Source organism: Podarcis melisellensis (genome assembly GCF_964234715.1).
Source record: "Podarcis melisellensis genome assembly, chromosome: 9".
Classification (NCBI taxonomy): domain Eukaryota; kingdom Metazoa; phylum Chordata; class Lepidosauria; order Squamata; family Lacertidae; genus Podarcis; species Podarcis melisellensis.
Genome location: NC_138541.1, coordinates 3,925,338 through 3,946,992, shown reverse-complemented (window position 1 = coordinate 3,946,992; position 21,655 = coordinate 3,925,338). Strand labels below are relative to the sequence as shown.

The following is a 21,655-nucleotide window of genomic DNA, read 5'->3' as shown; positions in this document are numbered from 1 at the left end:
GCATTGCAAAACTCATTTTTCTTCGGATCTGCAAAGAGTGAAGTCATTCTCAGATGTGGGCAAAAGACACACATGCACACACACAAATTTCCTCTGAACAATTCCTCCTGCGATCTTCCTTTGTCTTCACAACGCCTCTCGGTTTGGTATCGTCTGTGGATGTAAACACCCAGACGTTTGCGCCTTTCTCTGCCTTCTTTGAAAGCAGGCGTTAAATAAGACCAGACATTTCCTACCATTCCCCCATTCTGAATCTCTTCCTTTGTGGTCTAACAGCCAACATTTCCCTCAAGCAACAGCATGGGCACCCCCAGAGGCTTAAATTAATTTTTCAAGTTGGATTTCATGCGTCGTTTTGCTGCGATCAGAACAGATTACGTCCCCTTTCTTCCCAACCTCCCCACAACCCCATGGATGCGATGGATGTTAGATAGCGAGTCATGCTTAGATAAGCAAGTCATTTGCAAGACCTCCCACCACAGTCACTTGAGCACAAGAGTTAAATAATTGTGTCTATGGCAAAATCCATCCTGCCGTTTAGCCAATGAAACCGGGGCGAGGGGAGGGACCCAAAGTTAGCCCATGCCTAGTGAGTGGCAGGTGGTTGGCTGTAGAAAAAGAATTCTGACCAATGGCGGAGGGGTCGGTGGGATTGATCTAAATTCTTTTTTTCTTTTCTTTTTTTGAAAACATTTTTATTTGATTTTACAATACAAAATTATAAAAAATTCTAATACATATCCATATACATATCTGAAGGCAACTCTGTTTAGGGAAGTTTTTAATGTTTGATGTTTTATTGTGTTTTAATATTCTGTTGGGAGCCGCCCAGAGTGGCTGGGGAAACCCAGCCAGATGGGCAGGGTATAAATCATCATCATCATCATCATCATGGAACATGCATATATCTGTAAGATCATCACAGTGAGGACTTCTTTGGAGAGCAAAATCCCCTTGATTCCAGAACCATCTTGCTTATATCCTGTCCTCTACAAGGTTTGCAGTTCCTGCTATCTTTTGTGCCCCCTGCAAAACTTGTGAAGAACACTCTCCCCAGCTTTCAGGAGTGCTCCTATTTTCCAGGGACAGTCTCAGGTTTACAGAATCTGCCGCAGTTTCTGATTTGATCCTGGAATGCTCCGCTTTTCCTTACGACGTCTCTATTTTCATCGGAGAAATGTTGGAGGGTATGGAGTGATCTGACCCCCACAGTCATCTGAAGGCAGCCCTGAATAGGGAAGGTTTTTTTTAATGTTTAATGTTTTAGTATGTTTTTATATATGCTGGAAGCCACCCAGAGTGGCTGGGGCAACCCAGTCAGATGGGAATAATAATAATAATAATAATAATAATAATAATAATAATAATAATAGAGTAGAAAGTCCCTATTTTCATTAGAAGGTCCGTATAGTTAAAGCTGGGGTTTTCCCAGTAAAGTGGTACCTCAGGTTAAGTACTTAATTCATTCCGGAGGTCCGTTCTTAACCTGAAACTGTTCTTAACCTGAAGCACCACTTTAGCTAATGGGGCCTCCTGCTGTTGCTGCACCGCCGGAGCACGATTTCTGTTCTCATCCTGAAGCAAACATCTTAACCCGAGGTACTATTTCTGGGTTAGTGGAGTCTGTAACCTGAAGCGTCTGTAACCTGAAGCGTATGTAACCCGAGGTATGACTGTAGTGATGTATGGAAGTGAGAGCTGGACCATAAAGAAGGCTGGTCGCCAAAGAATTGATGCTTTTGAATTATGGTGCTGGAGGAGACTCTTGAGAGTCCCATGGACTGCAAGAAGATCCAACCTCTCCATTCTGAAGGAAATCAGCCCTGAGTGCTCACTGGAAGGACAGATCCTGAAGCTGAGGCTCCAAGACTTTGGCCACCTCATGAGAAGAGAAGACTCCCTGGAAAAGACCCTGATGTTGGGAAAGATGGAGGGCACAAGGAGAAGGGGATGAAAGAGGGCGAGATGGTTGGACAGTGTTCTTGAAGCTACCAACATGAGTCTGACCAAACTGCGGGAAGCAGTGGAAGACAGGAGAGCCTGGCGTGCTCTGGTCCAGGTGGGTCACAAAGAGTCGGACACAACTAAACGACTAAACGACTAAACAACAATTTTCATTGGAGAAATGTTGGAGGGTGTGTGAACTAAGAGAACAATGACAATTCTATCGCTCACTCTCCATCAGAAAAATCCACGGCTCTGCTCCCTGTGCAGGAACTGTTCTGCCAAACAGCAAATATGTGGTTTTAACATCAAGGGAGAGAAAACATCATAGATATTCACACAGCATCCTTTCTCTGCAAGAGACGGTTTCTTCCTTCCCCTCTCGCCCTTGCGGTGCAACTGCTGCAAAGGAGCTGAGCGTCTCTCTACTGCTGTTCCAACAGATCAGGAAGGATCAGGCCCCGAGGGAGGCAGTCTGAATATTCAAGAGAACAGCGGCTGCCTGAGAGCCTCTTCCTTTTTAGAAACAGCTCCCTCTGGTAACTCCCACCTCCCTGATCTTTACTTAAAACGGGCATTTGCATGGAGATGGGATCTGCACCTCGCTCTCAATTAAATTCACGCTGCAGGATCAGGCAGGTTCCCACCATCGCAGCGTCAAGGGAATGTTTGGAAATGTTCAGAGTTGAAAGGGTTGTTTGGCAGAAAATGAGACTTTCTTCCTTGTGAGTTTTTGACACCCGCCACACTGTTTGCAAAAGTTGGTTTTAATTTAATTTTTTTTTAGTAAAAATACTTGTTTTTATTTGAAAGGGGAACAGGCTGCCTTTATGAGCAAAAATTCTGCCTTTCTTCCGTCTCGTGTTTCCGGCACAACTGTCTTTCTCCTAGCCAATCCCGATCACGAGGTCACTATGATGTCATCACAAAGGATACCCACCTGCTGGTGATGATGTCATCACGCAGTCAGCTCAGAAGGAGGGCAGAAAGACCTCTGCATAGGTATCAGAGTGAGAGCTACAGTGCAAACATTTTTGCTGCCACCCCCTCAAAACACACACACACACACACACACACACACACACACACACACACTAATTGTCAGTTGGGGCTGCATTTTGCAGGAGATCAAAATGTTCATTGAGCACCCCCACCTATTTAAAGCCACACTTCATTGCGAATGAGAAATTCCACCCCATAAATACCCAGGGAATTTTGGCTGGTGCCTTCATTATACAGCTTTAGATAATAATAATAATAATAATAATAATAATAATAATAATAATAATAATAATTTATTTATATCCCGCCCTCCCCAGCCGAAGCCGGGCTCAGGGTGGCTAACAACAATAAAACAGTACAAAAGTACAGCACAAACAACACTCTAAAATCATTCATTATAAAATTGATTCAATGCAAAAAAAAGTTCCTTTTTAACTAGGCCTTTGGCCAATTGACATCCAATGTCCTTTTTAATGGGTTGTGGGAGAGGCGAGTATTGGCTCGTTCCCGTATTTTGTGTTTTTTACATTATTTATTTTGTGTTTTTTACATGGTAATTTTATGTTGTGAACCGCCCTAACATCTAGAAGTATAGGGAGGTATACAAAAATATTAATAATATTAATAATACCTTTTGCTTTCTCTTGAGGTTTAGATGAGAGGATCACTCAACCCCCAGCCCCGCTGCCACGTCTCGTCAACAGCCAATTACGCTGATGGACAGCTGGCTATTAGAAAACACCGAGGATAACGATTTAGTCTCTTATTGACAATGGCCAGGAATAAATACCGAGGGTTTGGTCTCCATGGTTTCCCCCTGAACTTGAACTTGCCATTTCAGCTCTTCTGCCGCCATGTGTCTCTCTCTCACTCTCACACACACTTGTAGATCTGAGAGAGGAATTGTTAACAGAGGTGTTGTTGTTATTTAAATACTAACAAGGTCTAAGCCCCAGAACTCCTTTCTCAGAGCGAAGGCTCTCTCTTTAAGCACACCTAGGTGACCCTATCCCAAAACCAATTCATTTTGCTTGGAAGTCCTTTCCCTCCCAGGAGCATTCAAGGGCAAATAATAATAATAAATAATAATAATAATAATAATAATAATAATAATAATAATAATAATAATAATTTTTATTTATATCCTGCCCTCCCTAGCCAAAACCAAGCTCAGGGAACCCTAATATCAAAATATAGATACATTAAAACATAAAATTCAGCCATCGACTGAAATACAGCTTAAAATCTGATTAAAATCAAATAATTTTAATTGGCACCAACCAACTCCTTTAAAATGTTAAAAGTGTAACAACTTCATGATGAGTACCGAAACTTTTTCTCTTAAAAAAAAATCACTGCTCCTAGGACAGAAATGTAGAAAAACCAAAATTAATCGGCTTGGTGATTGATTGATTGATTGATTGATCAACTGATTGATTGATTGGCTCGTCTGGCTGTGCAGGTGGAGGAGCCACCACGTAGGGTGGAGTCCACAATTGTGCAGAGTCCACATCTGGATTGTGATTCCACCCTAGAACTGTTAGAATTCAAGCCCGTCTTGAGGTATGTGCCTATCTGTTCAGGCACCGGCTGAATTCTTTAGACCTCCCTCCGGCGACTCCCGGCAGGATAAAACATACGCGAGGTCCGTTCCGGCGATTTTCCTCAGGCTGTGAGGAAAACACACCAACTGCTCCTCTCTCCCCTTTGGTGTCCCCAGGGAGGGGAAAGAAGCAGACAGAAATCTATTTACATCTTTTATTCCTGTCTTTTACTTCAGTACAGAGAAAACATGTCTGCACTCATCAGCAGTTAGAATAAACTCCACCCATGTACCTCCAGTACAGGTCATATGACAAACCCACTGAGCTAACATCCGGTGCTCAGTACAGAATGGACTGCCCCTTTGTTCCCATGGCAACAGTCACAAACTTCCTGTTTGGCTTTCCAGCCACAAGCAGCAGTCTTGGCTGCTATAGCCTTTGCTTGCTGCAGCTTTGGTGCTTTAGAATAACAAGAACATCTGGCACTACAATCTGGCATTAGGCAGGGACACACCAGGGACTAGAATTTTGGACTCTGCATTATGGAAAGGGTTCTGCACCGTAACCGATCCAACCCAACACAGAGACAGCTTCTTCTTCTTTTTAAGCACCTCATTTATCAATTTCTCTGTGTTTTAATAGTAACTAAGATAAGAACTGGATGTTAATGCACAGGAAGATAACTTATCAATAGTTATAAATGTGACCCGGTTTAGGGTAATTTATGTAGAAATAGCTTTGCAATGGTTGGTCTTCAACTAAGTTTAGACCCACTGAAGTCAGTGGACCCAGCTTAGTCCTGTTTGTTAATTTCTTTTCCCCCTAAAAAATTTTTATTCATTTTATAACACAAATAAAAAACACAAACAGAAAAGACAAACAATACAAACAAATTCTTGTCATATCCTTATTTTTCTAAACATTGTTAAGTGGGGTTCCCCAAGTCCCACCTACTGGATTTTCATTTTACTTCATCTTTAGCAGTTTACATATATAATAGTTTCTAACCATCTTCCCCCCCCACACACACACTTACTTTAACCATAAAAAAATTCACATTTTATCACTTATAAAATGCCTTATCTTCTATCTTCTACTGCCTATATCCACTTCCAAAGCTATTCTAAGATTTAAATATTAACATATTTTTTCAAATATTCCTTAAACTTCTTCCAGTCTTCTTCCACCGTCTCTTTTCTCTGGTCTTGGAGTCTTCTGGTCAGTTCCATCTGTTTGTTAATTTCAGCAGTTGCAATGTATGGGCATACATTTTGCTCAAAAGGTTGAATAACCCAACTGTGCAGGAAGGAAGGAAAATGCCTCTCAGTTCGGGACTATCCCTAAACGCTCCCTGTGTGAATGCGAGCGATAACACCGGCCCTGCCATCTCCTCTCTGCGCCCTGGTTTCTCGGTGACCCCCTGGCTCTAGCTGACCCACATTCGGTGCCAAAAATACTCTGACCTTTTCAGAACCCCCTGCAGGCCTGGCAACTGCTTGGATGCCCCAGGGAAGCTGGTCTGTTTGTGTGTTGGAGAGAGGAAGGAAGGAAGGAAGGAAGGAAGGAAGGAAGGAAGGAAGGAAGGAAGGAAGGAAGGAAGGAAGGAAGGAAAATAAGAACCTATGTGGTTCAGAAACTTCAGCCGGAATTCAGCGGCCAGGTTGCTCACCGGAGCAAGACAGTCTGAGCATATTACATTTATCCTGCTCCAACTGCACTGGCTACCAAATAGTTTCTGGGCCCAATTCAAAGTGCTGGTTTTGATCCATAAAGCCTTAAATGGCTCAGGACCACAATACCTCAAGGACCGCCGCTCTCCATATGAACCTACCTGGACCTTGAGATCATCTTCTGAGGCCCTTCTTCGTGTGTCTCCTCCTCGAGAGGTCCGGAGGGTGGCAACACAAGAACAGGGCCTTCTCTGCAGTGGCTCCTTGTTTGTGGAATGCTCTCCCCAGGGAAATTTGCCTGGTGCCTTCATTGTACACCTTTAGGCACCAGACAAAAACGCTCCTTTTTAACCAGGCCTTTGGTTGACCTGATCAACATCCCATACCCTTTTAAAATGTGGTTCTTTTTGAGGGGTTATTATTGGGTGATTGCTGTTATTTTTATTTTATATACTGTGATCCTTTTCTGTGAACCGCCCTGAGACCTCCGGGTATAGGGCGGTATATAAAAAATAAATAAATAAATAAAGTGAGTGTCAGGCTAGGACCAGGGAGACCAGAGTTCAAATCTCCGCTCAGCCATGAAGCTAACTGGGTGCGACTTCAGGCCAGACACTGCTTCTCAGCCTAACCTACCTCACAGGGTTGGTTGTAATGATTCAATGAGGAGTGGGGGTGGGGGTGGGGGTGGAGACCATGTTTGCCACCTTGCTCTGCTGCCTCCTGCATTGTTTCTGTTGCAATAGCAGCACCGAAGTGACTTCCCCATGGTGGAAGCCTGGAGGTCCTGGGTGCCCAGACGGCAAAACCCCCTCTTGGTCTCACTGATGGGGTCGAAAAGAGAGAGAGGTTGTGTTGTTGTTGTTTAGTCGTTTAGTCGTGTCCGACTCTTCGTGACCCCCTGGACCAGAGCACGCCAGGCACTCCTGCCTTCCACTGCCTCCCGCAGTTTGGTCAGACTCATGTTTGTAGCTTCGAAGACACTATCCAACCATCTCATCCTCTGTCGTCCCCTTCTCCTTGTGCCCTCCATCTTTCCCAACATCAGGGTCTTTTCCAGAGAGTCTTCTCTTCTCATGAGGTGGCCAAAGCTTCACGATCTGTCCTTCCAGTGAGCACTCAGGGCTGATTTCCTTCAGAATGGAGAGGTTTGATCTTCTTGCAGTCCATGGGACTCTCAAGAGTCTCCTCTAGCACCAGAATTCAAAAGCATCAATTCTTTGGCGATCAGCCTTATTTATGGTCCAGCTCTCACTTCCATACATCACTACTGGGAAAACCATAGCTTTTACTATACGGACCTTTGTGGGCAAGGTGATGTCTCTGCTTTTTAAGATGCTGTCTAGGTTTGTCATTGCGTTTCTCCCAAGAAGCAGGCGAGAAGAAGAGAGAGGTTGTAGAGAAATGGAATTCACAATATACATACAGTACCAATTGTGTAGCAACTATAAAAATAGTAATAATAATTTAGTTATACCCCGCCCATTTGTCTGGGTTTCAGCACTCTAGACAGCTCCAACAGAATATTAAAAACACAATAAAGCATCAAACATTAAAAACTTCCCTAAACAGGGCTGCCTTCAGAAGTCTTCTCAAGTGAGATAGTTGTTTATTTCCTTGACATCTGATGGGAAGGCGTTCCTCCGAACTGCATGCTGAACATCTGCATCAAAGTTTTACAGCGTCGGATGCCGCTGTTCACAGTCCATCAGGCACACAAACCATCTTCTAGGATGTTCCGTTCCATTTCTCTTGCTACAGGTTTTCCTGTACAGTCATAATTCGTGTTGCGTTAGGTTCATGTTGTGTCTTCGGCTTGCGAACGTGGCAAACCTGGAAATGTATACTTCCGGGTTTTGCTGAGCGCATGTAGAACCGTTCTTCACACTTCACAGATTCACAGAAGCACTCTGTCACGCTCCACGCTTGCGCAGAAGCGCCGCTGTATTTGGGAACATTTTGGGGTGTGAATGGCACTCCAGGACAGATCGTGTCTGCAACTAGAGGTACCACTGTATGCCAATAAAGGAGATGATAGATATAGACTGGGAGGGGTGGCTAACACCCCAGAGGACAGGATCACACTTCAAAATGACCTTGACAGATTAGAGAACTGGGCTAAAACAAACAGGATGAATTTTAACAGGGAGAAATGTAAAGTATTGCACTTGGGCAAAAAAAATGAGAGGCACAAATACGAGATGGGTGACACCTGACTTGAGAGCAGTACATGTGAAAAGGATCTAGGAGTCTTGGCTGACCACAAACTTGACATGAGCCAACAGTGTGACGCGGCAGCTAAAAAAGCCAATGCAATTCTGGGCTGCATCAATAGGAGCATAGCATCTAGATCAAGGGAAGTAATAGTGCCACTGTATTCTGCTCTGGTCAGACCTCACCTGGAGTACTGTGTCCAGTTCTGGGCACCACAGTTCAAGAAGGACACTGACAAACTGGAACGTGTCCAGAGGAGGGCAACCAAAATGGTCAAAGGCCTGGAAACGATGCCTTATGAGGAATGGCTAAGGGAGCTGGGCATGTTTAGCCTGGAGAAGAGGAGGTTAAGGGGTGATATGATAGCCATGTTCAAATATATAAAAGGATGTCACATAGAGGAGGAAGAAAGGTTGTTTTCTGCTGCTCCAGAGTAGCGGACACGGAGCAATGGATCCAAACTACAAGAAAGAAGATTCCACCTAAACATTAGGAAGAACTTCCTGACAGTAAGAGCTGTTCGACAGTGGAATTTGCTGCCAAGGAGTGTGGTGGAGTCTCCTTCTTTGGAGGTCTTTAAGCAGAGACTTGACAACCATATGTCAGGAGTGTTCTGATGGTGTTTCCTGCTTGGCAGGCAGTTGGACTCGATGGCCCTTGTGGTCTCTTCCAACTCTATGATTCTAGATAGATAGATAGATAGATAGATAGATAGATAGATAGATGATAGATAGATAGATAGATAGATAGATAGATAGATAGATAGATGATAGATAGATAGATAGATAGATAGATAGATAGATAGATAGATAGATAGATAGATGATAGATAGATATAGATAGATGATAGATAGATAGATAGATAGATAGATAGATAGATGATAGATAGATGATAGATAGATGATAGATAGATGATAGATATATAGATGATAGATAGATGATGATAGATAGATAGATAGATAGATAGATAGATAGATAGATAGATATAGATATAGATGATACATAGATTAGATAGATGATAGATAGATAGATAGATAGATAGATAGATAGATAGATGATAGATAGATATAGATAGATAGATGACAGATTAAAGGAATCTTAACCGCAATTCAAGTTTGGTTTCTGAAAGCCACACGTTCCTTTGCGTCTTTCTGCATAAACCACTGTCCAGCGAAGGGTCCTTTAACTCTTCCACCCGGGTGTTACAAACTCAGAGGAAACTCAAAGCAAAAATTTGCGGGAAAATGGGATGGTTATAGAAGATATGTTCAAAAATAATAGTTTTGTCTCTGTGCTAGCACTCAAGTGATAAAGGAAGTAAAAGGAGGTGGATAACAATTAAGGATTTATTATGTTTTCAGAATGTATTAGAAAATTTATATAGAAAGATGTATTGTTTTGCGTACATTCGATTGTAAGATAAAACATATGCGAAGGGACTTGACAGGAAGTCAAAATTGAAGATAAGATTTTGTATGATAAAAGGGGGAAAATATTTACTTTCATTATTATCAGTTTTGTCTGTGTGTGTGTGTGTGTCTGTACATATGTGTGTTTTTGTATGTATGGAATGTTTGGGAGAAAATAAGACGGTAAATAAGAAATAACAAAAAAATCCAGCCGGGTGTTACAGTTTGCCTGTAGGTTATTGTTGTACATTGTTTCTGAATTTATTTCTGTACATTGTTTTAATTGTCTGTTTTAACCATATGTGCACAGCAGTTTCTAATGTTGTGAGTGTCCTCTATTTCAGAGGCTTCTACTCTGCAGCCTATTATAGTTGTTTTAACTGCAAGTCTTTTAGTTCTTATGCTCTTACAGTTGTTTTAACTGCGTGTCTTTGTTTGTTTTTAGTTCTTATCTGTTTTAATTATCAGTTTTTATCCATCCATTATCCGTGTTTAATCTTGTATTTTATTCAGATGTTTTATCCTATGCCTGTTTCTTTGTCCTCATTTGCTCTAACAATTATCGCTTAAAAAAATCCTAGCTGCTACTTTATTTATATGCTTTTTTTTAATCCTGGTCTGTGACCATAATAAAGTTCATTCATTCGGTTTGCCTGTCTCTCGCCTTCCTCCCCACAGGGAAGTGATCCAGATCGACCAGTTCCTGAAGGAGACGGCGGCCCGCGAGGCCAATGCCAAAGTCCGCCTCCAGCAGTTCATCGAGGAGCTCCTGGATCGGGCCGACCGAGCCGAGAAGCAGCTGCAGATCATCAGTAGCAGCTGTGGGACGACCCCCAACTGCAGCCTGGGGAGGTGCAGCGTGGCTGGGTCCAAGAGCACAGGAAGACCGGTACCCGAGCGACGCCCGTTCTAAGCATATAGGGAACTGCTCTATACTGAGTCAGACATATCGGTCCCTCTAGCCTTAGTGTGACCTACACTGACCGGCAGCAGCGGCTCTTAGGCATGGTTCTCTCCCAACCCTCCTTGGAGATCCTGGGGGTTGAACCCAGGATACCTTGACGGATGAGGCCAATGCTGCCCCACTGAGCCGCCCCTTAGCAAGGGGGCAATTCTGCCTAGCAAATGGCATTGGAAGGGGGAGGGAAGCAGAGCCAAGAGGGGATTGACTGGGCGTGGGTGGGGTATGGTCTGAGGACAATGCCAGGGGCCAGATAGAGAGCCTTGCGGGCCAAATTTGGCCCCTGCACCTGAGGTTCCCTACCCGTAAATTATATTTAATACCTCAAGGACCGCCTCTCCCCATATGAACCTACCCAGACCCTGAAATCATCTTCTGAGGCCCTTCTTGTCTGTCTCCTCCTCGAGAGGTCCAGAGGGTGGCAGGAAGAGAATTTGGATTTGATATCCCGCTTTACCACTACCCGAAGGAATCTCAAAGCGACTAACAATCTTCTTTCCCTTCCTCCCCCACAACAAACACTCTGTGAGGTGAGTGGGGCTGAGAGACTTCAGAGAAGTGTGACTGGCCCAAGGTCACCCAGCAGCTGCATGTAGAGGAGCGGGGAAGCGAACCCGGTTCCCCAGATTACGAGTCCACCACTCTTAACCACTATACCACACTGGCAACAAAAGAAACAGGGCCTTCTCTGCAATGGCTCCCCATCTGTGGAGTGCTCTCCCCAGGGAAGTTTACCTGGCTCCTTCATTATACACCTTATACGCCAGGCAAAAAAACATTCCTTTTTAACCAGGCCTTTGGGTGATCTGATTTATATCCTATGCCCTTTTAAAACATGTTTTCTTTTTTTGGAGGGGGGGACGCTATTGGGTTGTTGTTTTTATTTTTATTATGTATTTTGTGGTTTTATATTCTTGATTTTATTCTGTGAACCACCCCGGGTATAGGGCGGTATATAAATTCAATAAATAAATAAACAAATAAATTTATATATTTTTTCCTGCAGGGGGTTGGACTTGATGACCCTTGGGGTCCCAGCCAACTCTGCAATTCTACGCTGCTATGGTTTAAAACATGGGTAGGCAAACTAAGGCCCGGAGGCCAGATTAGGTCCAATCGCCTTCTCTATCCGGCCCGCGGACGGTCTGGGAATCAGCGTGTTTTTACATGAGTAGAATGTGTCCTTTTATATAAAATGCATCTCTGGGTTATTTGTGGGGCATAGGAATTCGTTCATCCCCCCCCCCCAAAAAAAATATAGTCCGGCCCCCCACAAGGTCTGAGGGACAGTGGACCAGTCCACGGCTGAAAAAGTTTGCTGACCCCTGTTTTAGAGGCAGGAATCATGTATCTCCAGGGTCTCTTCTGTGATGCTCATGTGGGGGTGCAATGGGGAGGTAGTTCTGCTCAAGCACTCTGTATCTCATCCACTGGGGGGGTGAAGGAGTCTTCTGACCCCCAGTTTCTTGTCTCCGCAGAGAGACAGGCACTCGGTTCCCGGAGCAACAGCACACAGTTCGTACGCGGTTTCCAACCAAAGATCATCATCCAGCACTGGGTAAGGAATTGTTTGTTTCTTTCATAAAATTTGGACACTGCTTGACTGGGAGAACAAACAACCATTCTCAAAAACGATAAAACAATAAAATTACTGGGGGGAAATGAGAACAATAATTTAAGTGAAAATACAAACAGGCTAGAAAAACAGATGAAAACTCGCATCAACTTTCAAAACGTCTGGGTAAAGGTAAAGGGACCCCTGACCATTAGGTCCAGTCATGGCCAACTCTGGGGTTGCAGCGCTCATCTTGCTTTATTGGCTGAGGGAGCCGGCGTACAGCTTCTGGGTCATGTGGCCAGCATGACTAAGCCGCTTCTGGCGAACCAGAGCAGCACACGGAAACGCTGTTTACCTTCCCACCGGAGCGGTACCTATTTATCTACTTGCATTTTGACGTGCTTTAGAACTGCTAGTTTGGCAGGAGCAGGGACCGAGCAACGGGAGCTCACCCCATCGCGGGGATTCGAACCACCGACCTTCTGATCGGTGTGGTGATCACACAGGGTCCCCGGACGTTTCACCATCTATTGATCCCTGTGCCACTGCTTTATTTCTCGCTGCCACCACCCAGGCCCTACCTGGGACAATACTGAGTCCAGTCAGGGTGAAATTGGAACATAAATTTCTGTTTATTTATTTCAGTTTAACAAGCATGTGGTTTCATAAACGGTATTGGTCCATTACAATCATGGGCTGCCTATCCAGACCTATAACTTCCGCTACCTGCTCTCACTCACTAAACCACCTCTCAGATATTTACTTGTCTTCCTAGCCCTAAATGTTCCTGACTCAGCTTATTTCGCTACACTAACGCCACCTACCCCCAGACTCTATTCCAATTCACTCCCACTCCAACCAGCCACCCAACGAACTCCTTCCCTTCGCCCCTCCTGGAGCTGGTTTTATAGTCCCTCTGACTCCACCCCCTGGGTTCTGATTGGGTAACCTGTTTAACTATTTCACCTCCAGCACTCTCATATGTTAACGTCACAATCGGCAAGCCCTAGACTCTGTGGTTTAGACCACAGCTCAAACCCATGTCCCTTGTCTAAACGGGAGTGTTTTTAGCAGGTGCCAGGAAAAGTGGCATGATGCTGTCTGCCTGATATCAATGGCAGGGAGTTCCAAAATATAGTTCTTACAAATACAGAATAGGTATTACATCCCCGTCAACTGGCCCGGAACCGAAATGGGCTGGTCTGGATGGCCTTTGGGTGCCCCTTCCTGCTAACACTTCCCTTCTGTGCTTCCAGAGCCTCTAGCCGTGCCAAAGCTGTCTCCCAGAGCTCCGGCTGCTACGACAGTGACAGCCCCGAGCTGTACCAGGGGGACGAGAACGCCGATGGGCAGTCCTACCAGGGCGGGCAGAACCGAGGTTCGGACAGTGCTTTCGACAGGCCCGGTGGAGTGAGGGCTTCGGGTCTCCGCAGGCAGGCCATCCAGAACTGGCACCGCCGCCCTTACCGCAACAGCACCGAGGGCGAAGAAGGAGACATCTCCGACGTGGGCTCCAGGACCACCGAGTCGGAGGCCGAGATGTGGGAGACCGAGCCCCCGGCAGAGGCTCAGCAGGAGAATTTCTCCAGGTCCAGAAACAGCTCGAGGCTGCAAGGTGAGTCTCCTCTCCTGCAGAGAGCGGGGCATGGTGGGTTTTCTTCCATAAACCATGTTTAATATGACCTTTAAGGCAGCTTCTATTGGGTCAGAGCAACAGCGGCCATTGGGAAGCCCCAAAAGCGAAGTCCGCAGGCCTAGAAATTCTGCTGCTATTGGCATCCATCTGTCTCGAGAGAGCAGAGTTGAATTCCTGATGCCTAAAAACATATTTTTAAGACCCCTTGCTGAAGAAACTTGCCAAAATTAAGTCTTCCTCCTTAAGACTCGCTGATGTTTAGAGCATTAATTTTCTTGTGTACTATTATATTCCAATAGATTGTTGGCTATTGCTTTATTTGATATAAGTCATTCGTTTTAAAGTTATGTTGGATAATGGCATCCTGTATTGGATCTGATTGTTGTAAGACGTGTGTCCTTTGTTATATATGTTGTTGCCACAAAACACCTTGAATATCGTAATACAGTCATGCCTCGGGTTACAGACACTTTGAATTGCGGACCACTGAAACCTGGAATTTGTTACTTCTGGGTTTCGGTAGTCGCGCATGCGCAGAAGTGCTAAATCGCACTATGCGCAGAATCGCAGAATCGCAGAATTGCAACCCGTGCGTGTGCAGACATGGGTTGCGAACGCTGCGAGTTGTGAACATGCATCCTGCACGGATCACGTTCGCAATCCAAGTGTCCACTGTATACGAAGGTACCTCAGTTTTCGGACATCTCCATTGCCGAACTTTTCGGCTTTCGAACGCTGGAAACCCGGAAGTAAATGCTTAAATTTTCAAATGCGCCTCAAAAGTCGAATGGTTTCTGCTGTATCTGTTGTTTTTCACAATTTTCTCTACTGAATTGGCAGGCCACTTGGCTTTCTAACGTTTTGGAAGTCGAATGGTCTTCTGGAACGGATTACGTTCGAAAACCGAGGTACCACTGTACCTACAAATTAAAAAGTGAAAGGAAATGCAAAATGAAAACAAAATTTTTTGATAGCAGCTTTTTATTGGTTATAAAACCTAAGCCCATATACAAAATTAGGAACACATTTAGATGCCTCTTTTGAAGTAACAATTTAACCAATTAACTGAGAGTTAAAGAAATAACACAATGCAATTTAAACCACTTCTGAAAACTTAAAAGTGCAGCAATATACTTTTGGCTTGCATACAAAGATCCTAATACATGGTATGACTGGAAGAAACTCTGCAAGTGGGGTAAGAGAGAAGGGATACCATTTCCTCCATCTGCAGCCTTCTGTGCCTCCTGTTCTGGAGGCCTCTTGACACTCTGATATCACTTATATCAGTAGATGGGAGGAAACTCTCAGCACAACTGCAAAAATCTCCCCCTCTTGCACAGCAGGATCTTTGGATTCAAGCGTTTGTATGAAAACAAAATGACACGCTCTAATGTGCCCAGACAACTTTATGGATCTCTTCTGTCACAGCCAGGTCTGAAGGAGGGAAGGCAGTCCGGCCGGAGAGAGGCAGCCCGGCTCGCTCAAACGAGGTCATCAGCCCCGAAATCCTCAAGATGCGAGCCGCCCTCTTCTGCATCTTCACGTATCTCGACACCAAGACGCTGCTGAGGGCAGCCGAGGTCTGCAAGGACTGGAAGTTTGTGGCGCGGCACCCCGCCGTGTGGACCCGGGTGCTCCTGGAGAACGCCAGGGTGTCGTCTAAGGTGAGCCAAAGTCTCCAGATTGCTGTGGCTTACTGGCTTTTGTTGTTTTTTTTAAAAAAAATATTTTTATTTGATTTTACAAGCAAAAAGTTGTAACAATACCAAATACATATCCATATATTTCTCTGAATCCCTCGACTTCCCTCCGTCCCCTCCACGGGTCCTATTGTCAACATTTTCAACTGCGTATTCTTACAGAATCCATATTTTATATCTTTCCATATTGTTCATCATATTAGTGACATTACAAGTGTTGTTAAAATCCTGCTAATGTTTTAATCTGCTTACAGTGGTCTCCTAAGGTAGATTAAAAACTTTCTTTCTTGAAAGTTATTGTCTTCTTGGTTCCCAAGCTTTCTGGTCAGTTTGGCCATTTTGGCATATTCTAACAGCTTAATTTCTCATTTCTGTCTGGTGGGGATTTTATCTTCTTTCCATCTTTAGGCTAATACCATCCTTTTTTGTTGTTGTTGGGTTTTTTAATTTGAACTCTATGATCCAAATATTGCGCCCATTTTCTCATATGTGTATCCTGGTTCTGATCCAAGTTTAACCAGAGCTTATAGGATTTTGAAGTTATGCCTGTATCCAAATGGGAGATAAGCAGAACGTCAGGGCCTGAAAGGATATGGAAGAGTGACACTTGCCTGGCATTTAATGTCCCTTGTCCTTCCACAGTTCCTGGTCATGCTGTCACAGTGGTGCACCCAAACACACTCCCTCACCCTCCAGAACCTCAAGCCCCGTCAGAGGGGGAAGAAGGAGACCAAGGAGGACTACATGAAAAGCACACGGTGAGTCAGACCCTCCTGGCAAGTCGGTCAGGGAAACTGACAAGCCGGAAGGTGTGCAGAGGTGGGTGTCAGATGCTGGTTGTGGTTGCTCGTGAGTAGCCAGGCAGGATCCGCCCTGTCTTTATTGTGCAAACTATTTACAGTGCAGAACCACTGTCCATCTTAGTCACTTGCAGAATCCAGGAGTGGCCCCTTCTGGTTTCTTCCCCAACATAAGAACTTCGACACCCCAAGCCTCCTCCTCCCCTCCTTGTGTCTCACCCCTCTGCACAAGGTGGGCGACGGAACTGGCGTGCGTCCCTCCTGGCCAGCCTGGCTGGGTGAGGCGCTGGGGCTCTCCTTGAGCCCTTTCCTCGCTTGCCTGGCCCCTTCCCCCTCTTCTCCACTGGAGGTGTGGCTTTTCCCACAGCTGGAAGAGGAATTGCTCCTCAGGAATTTCAGAGGCTCTCTGTATCCCAACGGCCCCCCTGCCTCCCTCCCCTGTTCCGATGGCTGACCCCTGACAGTGGGCAACCAGTATGTTCAAGGGTCTGGAAACCAAGCCTGATGAGGAACGGTCGAAGGAGCTGGGTAAGTTTAGCTTGGAAAAGAGGAGACTGAGAGGAGATATGAGAGCCACCTTCAAATGTCTCAAAGGCTGTCACATGGGAGAGGGAGCAAGCTTGTTTTCGGCTGCTCTGGAGTGGTATTGGGTTATTGTTCTTATTTTGATTTTATATATTGTGATTTCTTCTGAAAATCTTTAAATGAAGTGAGGTACCAGACTTTGTACAATGAAAGACCCATCTTATTTCAAATGAATGTATGTAAATGAAAATATCAGTTATTATTACATGAGCACTGTTCCACAGCATTTGATATTTTCATTTACATACATTCATTTGAAATAAGATGGGTTTATGAAGCAATTCTATATCCTCCCACCACGCTGACGAAGAATTCTACGAAACAGGAGTCAATATCCGGAACCACTGTTCAGTGTTAGACATCATATTTGCTTAATACACAAAGCTACACATCTTGTCTTTCATCGTACAAAGTCTGGTACCTCGCATCATTTAAAGATTTTCAGAGACTTTGAGAGTAGAGATTTCATTTTGGACTTGTTAGGGTCTGAAGGAATTCTATAAAAGATGGTTTATTGCGTATGTACATGGCCATCGTGTTGCCTAGACATTGCTGGCGTTCTCTTTGCAACGCAGGGGTTGGTTTGGTTACTTACTGAAGGAAGCCATGGCAGTTAAAGACGTATAAAACTGCCCTGTGTTTTGTGGTGCAAAGGGTTGTGGGTCGAACCCCACATTGGGCAAAGGAGTCATATATTAAAGGGGGTTGGTCTAGATGACCCTTGTGGTCCCTTCCAACTCTACAATTCTGATGATCTGGACCTTTCCTTTGCAGGGGCTGCCTCGAAGCTGGCCTGGAGTCGCTGCTGAAGGCCACCGGAAGCAACCTATTGATTCTCCGGATTTCGCACTGCCCCAACATCTTGACAGATCGCTCCCTCTGGCTGGCCAGCTGCTACTGTCGAGCGCTCCAAGCTGTCACCTACCGGTAGGCGGGCAGAATGCAACTCTCTTTTAATAATAATAATAATAATAATAATAATAATTGCATTTTTTAAAATTTACACATACCGAAAAGAAAAAAACAATACATAACAGAAAAAGAAAAAGAAAGAAAGAAAGAAAGAAAAGATATTTGTCAAAGACACAAAATTATTCAAGGAGTACAAACCATGATTTGAATAATCTATACACAAAATTGCTAGAAAGAAATTACAGTGGTCCCTCGGGTTACAGACACTTCAGGTTACATACACTTCAGGTTACAGACTCCGCTAACCCAGAAATATTACCTCAGGTTAAGAACTTTGCTTCAGGATGAGAACAGAAATCGTGCGGCGACGCGGCGGCAGTGGGAGGCCCCATTAGCTAAAGTGGTGCTTCAGGTTAAGAACAGTTTCAGGTTAAGAATGGACCTCCAGAACGAATTAAGTACTTAACCCGAGGTACCACTGTACCTTCATATTTCTTCTTTTGCATTCTTTACAGTCTCTTTCTTTCCGTTTCACTATACTGGTTTGAGTCCCTTATATGTTTGTCGACTTCCCCCTATCTCTATGCGGCTTCAACATTTCTCTTACATTTAAATTATCTGTATTCAACCGTTGAAAAAGAAAATTCCCTTATTTCTGTGGAATTAATCTAGGCACAACCGAGTGTTGTTATTGGAACAAGTAATTTTGTCAGGTAATTTTTGAAACAATCCCATTCCATTTTTTAACCTCATCGCCTGAGTGGTTTCTTATTAATTCTGTCATTTTGGCGAGTTCAAGACAAAATGTGGTTCTCAACCAATTTGGAAATGTGGCAGTGTGGTGCAGTGGTTAGAGCACCAGACTAGGACCAGGGAGAGAGGAGGGTTCAAGTCCCGGCTCGGCCAGGGATGAAGCTCTCTGGGTGTAACCCTGGGCCAGTCGCCGCCTCTCAGCCTAGCCTACCTCACAGGCCTGTTGTGGGGATGAAATGAGGAGGGGCAGAAACAGAAAGAAGCTCAAATAATCAGATAACATAAATAAAAAGCAGAGCCTAACCTTGTTTTCTGCTGGCAAAACTGGACCCTAGGCAGATTCTCTTTTTATTCTTTTCTTTTTTAATTTGCATTTTTTTTTATTTGTTAACATTCTTATATTACATCGGTAAACGTTGTCATATTACATTACAGGACTTACTATAATTTCCAACCTGCATACAAAAATTATATACAAATTTTATATACCTAGAAAGAAAATGAAACAAAAAAAGAAAAAACAAAGAGAAAAAACAAAAACAATTCCCCCCCCAATCATATACATACCAACACACTAGTCTTCCTGTCTTTCCCGTTGTGTATTTCTTGTTTACAAATGAATGTACTCTTATTTTTTAAAAAATAAAGTTTTATTAGTTTACAACAAAAACAAAAACACATATTAATTTCACATCAAATTTTTCACAAATTATTCCTTTTCTGGACTTCCTTCAGCTTTTCCGTAAATCATCCTTAGTCATTATTTAAATTACGCATTCCTTAGATTTATATTGACATTATTTATATCTTTCTTTCTATTCCCTTTAGACAATACTTCTTAATTTTTCACAGTGCTTCTTTAAATCCCGTTAGCGTTATCTGTCCCTCACTTATATTTTCCAGATATTCCACAAATTTCCCCCAGTCCTCGATGAACTTTTGGTCTCTTAAATATCTAATCTTCCCTGTCAATTTGTCCAACTCCGCATAGTCTAACAGCTTCTCTTATTATTGTATATTTCTTTACATTTTATCTGATACATTCCTCTATCGATATGTGCTCTTAGTCTTATTTCTAAACTCAGTCTCACTCCAACGTCAATCGAATGCTAGCATAGATAACAAACCTTTGCTGTATTTTTGATCATATGTTTTATATCTATCCCACTTTTCCATAATTTTTTGTTTCGAATTGCCTCTCAGGGTGTTTGTTAACTGCGCCATTTCAGCAAATTCCTGTAGCTTGTAATGCCCGTTTGTTATTGTCGGGGCTTCTTGTTCCTTACACCCCTTTGCCACCAAAGTCCGAGCTCCGGCCGTTGCATATAAGATTCTCAAAGACCTTCCTGAGTGGGAGGTCTTCAGCCAAAGATTTTTTTCCCGCTGTCAATCGGCATATAGGCAAAGCCACTTAATTACCGCCGTTTATGCAAGCTGGGTGGGAGGCCTGCAGCCAACGATCGGGCTAGCCCGTCAATCGGCATATGCAAAATTACTTAATTACTGTAATTTATGCAAGCTGTAGAGTTCTTCTTTTTCTTCCCTGTCTTGGCATCAGAAGCTGTCGCCTGGCCACAGAATTCTGTGCTGCAAATGGAGGAAAAACACAGTTGGAAAGAAAAACCTAGTATGGCTAGGGTGTCGCAACTTTTTAGATATAATTTTTAAAAAATAGTCCTGCCCTGTAGTAGCATCTGGAGAGGCACAGAGAGTGTTTTCCTGGCATCGAGAGAAGGGCGTGTGTGCTTTGCCAGCTGATCTTCTGTGTGTCTGGCTGAGCTGTTGTTTTGGGAGAAATTATTGCTTTTCTAGATCAGGGAGGGAGATGCAGCTGTGAGGTTTCGTGGGTGAAAGGGAGCAGAGGTTTTGTTTGTTTGTTTGTTTAGTCGTTTAGTCGTGTCCGACTCTTCGTGACCCCCTGGACCAGAGCATGCTAGGCACTCCTGTCTTCCACTGCCTCCCGCAGTTTGGCCAAACTCATGCTGGTAGCTTCAAAAACACTGTCCCACCATCTCGTCCTCCATCGTCCCCTTCTCCTTGTGCCCTCCATCTTTCCCAACATCAGGGTCTTTCCCAAGGAGTCTTCTCTTCTCATGAGGTGGCCAAAGTCTTGGAGCCTCCGTTTCAGATCTGTCCTTCCAGTGAGCACTCAGGGCTGGTTTCCTTCAGATTGGTTTGATCTTCTTGCAGTCCATGGGACTCTCAAGAGTCTCCTCCAGCACCAGAATTCAAAAGCATCCATTCTTCAGCGATCAGCCTTCTTTATGCTCCAGTTCTCACTTCCATACATCACTACTGGGAAAACCACGGCTTTAACTATACGGACCTTTGTCGGCAAGGTGATATCTCTTTTTAAGATGCTGTCTAGGTTTGTCATCGCCTTTCTCCCAAGAAGCAGGCGTCTTTTAATTTTGTGACTGCTGTCACCATCTGCAGTGGTCATGGAACCCAAGAATGTAAAATCTCTCACTGCCTCCATTTCTTCCCCTTAAGGAATAAATAAAATAAGAAATGGAATGAATGGAAGGGAGGGAGGTGGTGGCCAATTTTGCTGACCTTTTCTAAGGACATAAGTCATCAGACTGTTGCTGTTTGAACTCCCCATCTCCAGACAGGGCTGGGGAAAATTTGGCGCATCCTGATTCTGAATAAAGCACCTTCCTGTGTCCCTATGAACGAAAACTAAACTGAAAGGACTCCCTTTGCTCCAATTGTTCATTCATTCGGAAATGAATCCATATTCCCCTGTGCGTCAGGAGATCGGGGAGAAGGAGGCCTTTGCCCTCCATCCCAGGCCGACAGCTAAGACCCCCTGAGAACATCACAGACCGCCCAAGAGCAGCGAAAAGACAGCGGAGGTGTGAAATAATAAGGAAACTTTTCTTTGCTTCAAGCCTGGGGGTGTGACAGGTGAGCATCTGTAATAGAATTTTAAGGTCATATATATAATAAATCTTCATAAATATAC

General features: G+C 44.1%; 1 protein-coding gene across 3 annotated transcripts in view; it reads left to right on the top strand.

Moving 5' to 3' along the window:
• FBXO41 (F-box protein 41) overlaps positions 1–21,655 on the top strand; it is a 107,584-nt gene that overhangs the window by 65,167 nt on the left and 20,762 nt on the right. For all 3 annotated transcript variants that reach the window (XM_081924933.1, XM_081924932.1, XM_081924934.1), the window contains exons 3-8: positions 10,461–10,671; positions 12,222–12,301; positions 13,558–13,916; positions 15,366–15,601; positions 16,280–16,395; positions 17,797–17,949. In XM_081924933.1, the coding sequence (XP_081781059.1) occupies positions 10,461–10,671; positions 12,222–12,301; positions 13,558–13,916; positions 15,366–15,601; positions 16,280–16,395; positions 17,797–17,949 (1,155 nt within the window). The remainder of the gene's footprint in view (positions 1–10,460; positions 10,672–12,221; positions 12,302–13,557; positions 13,917–15,365; positions 15,602–16,279; positions 16,396–17,796; positions 17,950–21,655) is intronic.